Consider the following 6,000-nt stretch of genomic DNA (forward strand, 5'->3'; position numbering starts at 1 on the left):
TATTTTACCCAAGAGGACGCCATCATCATTTAACCATACAGTAAAGCTACATGCCCTTGGGAAAAATTACGGCTGTAGTTTCCCCTTGCTTTCAGCCGTTCACAGTACCAGCACAGCAAGGCCGTTTTGGTTAATGTTACAAGGCCAGATCAGTCAATCATCCAGACTGTTGCCCCTGCAACTACTGAAAAGGCTGCTGCCCCTCTTCCGGAACCACACGTTTGTCTGGCCTCTCAACAGATACCCCTCCGTTGTGGTTGCACCTACGGTACGGCCATCTGTATCGCTGAGGCACGCAAGCCTCCCCACCAACGGCAAGGTCCATGGTTCGTGGGGTGCTGCTTGTTTCTCTGTAATGAGGAAAGATTATTATTAGGAATAAACAGATGTATGAGTAATATAACACACTCTCGGATTACAGGTTTTCCGGAGGCTGCACTCGCGGTCTCCACGTGTCCCTCGGCAGTCGTCGAGTGGTGGGCAGCTGAAGGGAGCGTCAAAGGGTGGCGGCGGGGGTGGAGCACCTCCGGAGCTGGGGTTGCGGGGGGAGGCGATTGCCGCCCGGACTCGGTGATAAGAGGGGTGCGTAGGAGCCCCCAGCTGTGGACCGGACGCTTCTGGGCGCAGGTCTACTCCTGATGCATTTTCCCAAAACTTTTACAGTTCCGCAATTGTTTCAAAATGTGCCCATACGTCCAGTCGGTGAGAACTCTGTGAAGTTAAGTTACAGTTAGTACAAATTGTGCAACGATCTCGGCTTCGGTGGAAAGTTTCTGAACTGATTGTAGAGTTTGTAGCGAGTGCAAGACTGAATTCCCGGCGTCGCTTAGGACACCGGTAGGGCTGTGACGGTTTGTCTTTCACGGGCAGTATCGGAACGTGCTCGGCCTGCGAGGTGATGTAGAGTTGGTCACGAGGTGTTGGCAGCTGGTGTATGGAATGGAAGTATTGTGTAACGAAGTGGAATTAATGGCTTGTGAGTATGTGGGAGAGTGTGAGGTTCCATGTTGTGAGGTACTGGAAAAAGGAGAGTGGCGTAGTGTAAGTGGTGCGGATTGAGTGCTGTAGCTTGCCTGAGTAACTGTGTGTTTGGTATTAGTGGTCCGCAACTGTGAAGGATTTATTGTACAGCTGCCTAATAACTGAAAACTGTGAATGAATGTTGTCTTATAAAGTAATTTATTATAGTCTTGCCACTAATAACAAACTTTTTGTCATTGAGGTGGCCTGCAAGTTCAGCAATTCGTGTTATGAATGCTGTGAGGGAAGCATATCACACTTCAATTAAAAATGGTAACAGATGTCGTATATTTCTCACTTCAATGGAAGTGAGTAATTTTATTATGAAAAGAACTGTTTCCAGGAGACCAGTAATGTTGTATATAAAATGATTCAAATGAAAATATGTACTAATTAATGTTATGTTGTAGAAATCGTTCCACAAAAATAGTACATCTTTTTTTTCTGTCTTTTGCAGTACCTCCTTCCCGCAAAATAATTAATTCACCGTTCTCTCTCAATCTCTCTCTCTCTGACACACACACACACACACACACACTCACACTCACACTCACACTCACACTCTCTCTCTCTCTCTCTCTCTCCCTCTCCCTCTCCCCCCCTCCCTCTCTCTCTTTCTTCTTGAAAACTTCTACAAGTGTGGTTTTGTGGGCGATTCTAGCATAAGTTTCTGGCAAACAAGTTTTTGTGTGCATTCTTATACTTGGCACCCCAAAATATGATAAAGCAGCACAGTGCATCTAAGTGATTACATGACATTTCTTCTAGGAGTAATGCCTGTTTCTCAAATTTTCTACAGAAATACATTATGGCCAACGCACTCTGCATAGTACAAGCACGTGCTGTGATAACAGCTTTGGTCAGACGACTTTCTCACCTGAGACTAAATGGTTGTCCGATCTAGTCAGCTCTGCGTGTCCAGAAAATGAAAGCTTTGAGTTTGACAGTTCAAAAAATATATAGGTTTTTACATAGAGTTTGAAGAAATATTGAAAAACATGCTTACAAGCAGTGCTGTTTAAATGGTCTCCGTTTTAACTGGTACTTTTAAAAGAAAATAAACAAAAAGTAATGAAGTTACTGCTGGTGCCAAACTTAAAAAGATGAGTGTTAGTATAGTATAAACTTGCACACAACTCTAGAATTTTGTCAGCTGCTGTAAATTAGATTATAAGTCTTCAAAGCACCAAACGTAATTTAGTAGTGAGTTATTGATATCTGTGTGTATTAAGTGTGAATGCTTTTTGAGCAAGAGAAAAAGAGATATATTTATTTTTGTATTGTTCTTTGTGTTTGTGGACTGCTTACCAATTTATGTTATGGTCCTAAGCAGAGGAGACTATGTTGTTTTTAAATGGTGCTTAGCAAGTGAAAGTATTATTAGTTTTAATTTTCTGTGAGAAGAAAGATGATATTTAATCTTTATCAGTGTGTGTATTTGCAAATGTATGTGTGCTGTGTGAAGTTAAGCTCATGGTACAGATAAATTACTGAGCACTAGACTGCCAATGTAGGATGTAGGGATTAAAGATAATCATTATCCATTTAAATATGTATTCAGAACTCTGTCGGGGTCAATTAATTTGTCAGCCTGGGTGTATTCTCAGCAGTATTTCTCTGTGTGTTTTATGTTGTTAGCAAAAAACCAGCTTTAGTGACTATGCAAATGTCCATCAGTGACTGTTCAGTGTTTGCCATTAAGGAACCGTGTCATCGTGAGAAATAAAGCATGCGAAAATTTTATTTTCACAACTATGTTCTTATTGTGTATTTATGTTGATCCTGAATCAGCTCAGTAATGCCTATCTATCCGAGCTGCCTTGCAGTGTAGCCTGCAAGTGTTTGACAAAATAACACTACTTAAGTACATAAGTTAGTTACAGTTAGTTGATTAGTTACATGCTCCATAGATCATTTGAACAATTATGCAACGGAACGAATTCGATTATGAAACGATTGGAACAAGTCTGTTTACAGGATGTGTATTTGTGATTAGCATTGATGTTAGTGAACAAATTACGTTTTAGTCCTACTCATACAGCTAAACTTAAAAATTAGTTTCCTCAGAGGCTAACAGCTTGTAAACAAGCATTTGTTCATGGAATGATAGTTGTCCAGTACAAATGACTTCAGGTTAGCTTGTAAACCTGCTTTGCTACCCGTCGAACATTTTATGTTATGCAGCAAATTATCAAATAAATTTTTCTTGCGGCACATTGAACTTCTTTCTGAGCCACTAACAGCTTTAATAATGGGTAATAAAGGTCATTTTTACGTGTAGTGTTGTAGGTACGGATATCACTGTTCTGCTCAAATTGTGATAGATTATTTATGGCAAATTCCATTAGCAAGTATATGTATTTTGATGGTGTAGTTAAAATACTTAACTACTTTAAGAGGTGCCTACATGATAACGATGGGTGAACACCACGTACAATCCTTACTTCTCACTTTTATACAATTGGTAGTTATACAATTGGGTTATCATAGATAATTATTCCGTAAGACATTATTAAGTGGAAAGACACAGAACATGCCAGGAGGTACATTGTTCATGTCGAATGAACTACTGTTTATGGCCAGATCGAATCCCATCTATTATAATTACAGTACAGGTAACTGGATAGCCTCATACTACACTCTGTGTCTGACAGTACGGTTGTTCGAGTACAGTAACTTGATACTGATGTAACTATTGACAAAAGTTCATATTTGGTAAACATATAATTAACACAATCACTGAGTGAAGTTCTTAAACAGGGTGCATACACCCCGGTACAACCAGTAAATTCAGGAAAAATGCAGGAATTTTTTCATCCGCAAAAAACCTGGAAATTTTTTTAGAATTCTGGGAATTTTTCATTTTTTTAATTCTCAGTTAATTTTTTTAATTTTAACTGGTAAGAACTGATACTCTAACAAGAATTTTACTCAAGCCCACTATTGCAAAATAATACTGCAGCAATAAAACATAAATGAGGCAATAACACTAAAATTAAACTTTAGTTGCAAAGAAAATGTGCCATTTACAACAACAAAACACAGTGCACGCACGAGCATCTGCCGACAGCAAAATGTGTCAAAGGCTTTAGGAGGAAGACCATGCAATGCTTCCTAACAACAAACTGCTTTCAGTGAGCGCTATTTAACAATGATACTGCTTCTGGCTGAGTACATCATGTGTCGTGTGCTCTGAATATCTGCTGTCATTGGCTGGCAAGATCACATGGCATGAACTATGGCTGACAAAAGCGCAGCAAACTGTATTTGGTGGAATCGTATGTATACTTTTGTAACATGAAAATATGCAGCGTACATGTTGCCACACATCAAAGATCTTTCTAAAATATGTTGTTTTTTGCTGGGTTTAGTTTCCTAAAAATTGCCAGTAAATTCTATGCTGGTGTATAAAACTTGAACCATCCAAAGGGTTGGTACGTTTTACTGCTCTGAGGGGAAAGTACATTATATATTATTACTTTACATGGAAAAAATGTACTTTCGCCCACAATGTAGTGTACTTTCGCCTGGGGGGAAAAAAGAAAAAAGCATATTTTCACTCAGGGAAAAGTGTATTTTTAAGTGAGAACGCAAGATTTCTTTTTTCTTGTTGCATAAACACCCCATTAAATCACTGTCCTCAAAATCTAACAATCGTACCAATACAAAAATGATGTGCACGGCAAATAACTATCGGAAATAAAGTAATACTATCGAGACCTAACAATTAAGGATAAATGGATGTAAGGTGAAAGATTAGGGCCCAAATACCATCGTGTCAATTCCTGTTATTACCTTACTGACGTAAATACTTCAGAAACAGTAAGCCTTTGGCAATAATAATTTCAGATATCAGACCTCAATAATAGGGTAATAAAAATAGGTAGGCCTTGAATAATGAGAGTTTCAGCTAACCCATATTATGAAATAGCTCTTAGTTTAATTAAAAGGGAACAGAGATCCCTTTAATGATAACATCTTCAGTTAAGTAAAATTAAATAGAAAACAGGGAGGTTTTCAATAATGACAGCTTCAGTTAGGTAAAATTATACAGAAAGTAGACAGGCCTTCTTTAATAACAGCTTCAGCTAAGTAAAATTACCAAATAGAAAACAGACAGGCCTTCTTTAATAACAGCTTCACTTAAGTAAAAGTACCAAGAAGAAAACAAGCAGGCCTTCTTTAATAACAGCTTCATTTAGGTAAGACTACGAAATAGGAAACAGCTAGGCCTTCATGAATAACTGCTTCAGTTAAGTAACTAACCAATTTGAATTGCTTCCTCACAACGGGTACACCAAAAGGCTTATACACAAGGAGCACAAGACTACACCAAGTTGGAAAACCAAGAAAGGTTACAATGAGAGGACCAGCCTTCCAAAGCCCCTTTCGTTGGGTACACACCAGCAAAAGACATAGTAACGCAGCAAGGTTAATTACGTGAGAGCGACAACAACTAGCCGAACAATATACCTTCGTCGCTGCAAAATACCGCCTCTAAAATGATGGTGAAATGTCCGAAAGAAAACTAGGATGCCCAACCCAATTACATAGCCTCAGCAATTGCAAATTTTGAGACCCACTTACCTTCGAAGCCAATGTAATTAACAGAGTGATGACGTCTGCAATGCCCAAAGGTATCTCGAAACCGGTACCGAGCTGTATTACAAGAGAAAGGTACTTACCTGGCACTTGAAGGCGTTTGGCAGGGAGGTCGGCTAAAACCCAACCGTGTAGGTACTGCACAACAACGGGTGGGTCCGGCCACAGCATAGAAGAAACAAGTTATGACTCCAACTCGGCAAACACCATCGACCCACACAGCTTAAGATATCCCGTTAACAACCACCGAGGTCAATCTTGACACAGGAAAAGTAAACAGCAGCCGCAGTTGAAGGAACCAACTGGTGGTGAAATAGATCAGCTAAGAAACTGAACAGATCTATAAGTATTAATAAGAATCAAAGCCAAAGCTTGCCG

General features: G+C 39.4%; 1 protein-coding gene across 3 annotated transcripts in view; it reads left to right on the plus strand.

The window, feature by feature from the left end:
- LOC126213133 (sorting nexin-13-like) overlaps positions 1-2,772 on the plus strand; it is a 399,760-nt gene extending 396,988 nt beyond the window's left edge. For all 3 annotated transcript variants that reach the window (XM_049940749.1, XM_049940751.1, XM_049940750.1), the window contains one exon: positions 422-2,772. In XM_049940749.1, coding sequence (XP_049796706.1) covers positions 422-574 — 153 coding nt within the window. In that variant the 3' untranslated portion in view covers positions 575-2,772. The remainder of the gene's footprint in view (positions 1-421) is intronic.
- Positions 2,773-6,000: the final 3,228 nt, after the last annotated feature.

The sequence above is a fragment of the Schistocerca nitens genome, chromosome 11 (genome assembly GCF_023898315.1).
Source record: "Schistocerca nitens isolate TAMUIC-IGC-003100 chromosome 11, iqSchNite1.1, whole genome shotgun sequence".
NCBI lineage: Eukaryota > Metazoa > Arthropoda > Insecta > Orthoptera > Acrididae > Schistocerca > Schistocerca nitens.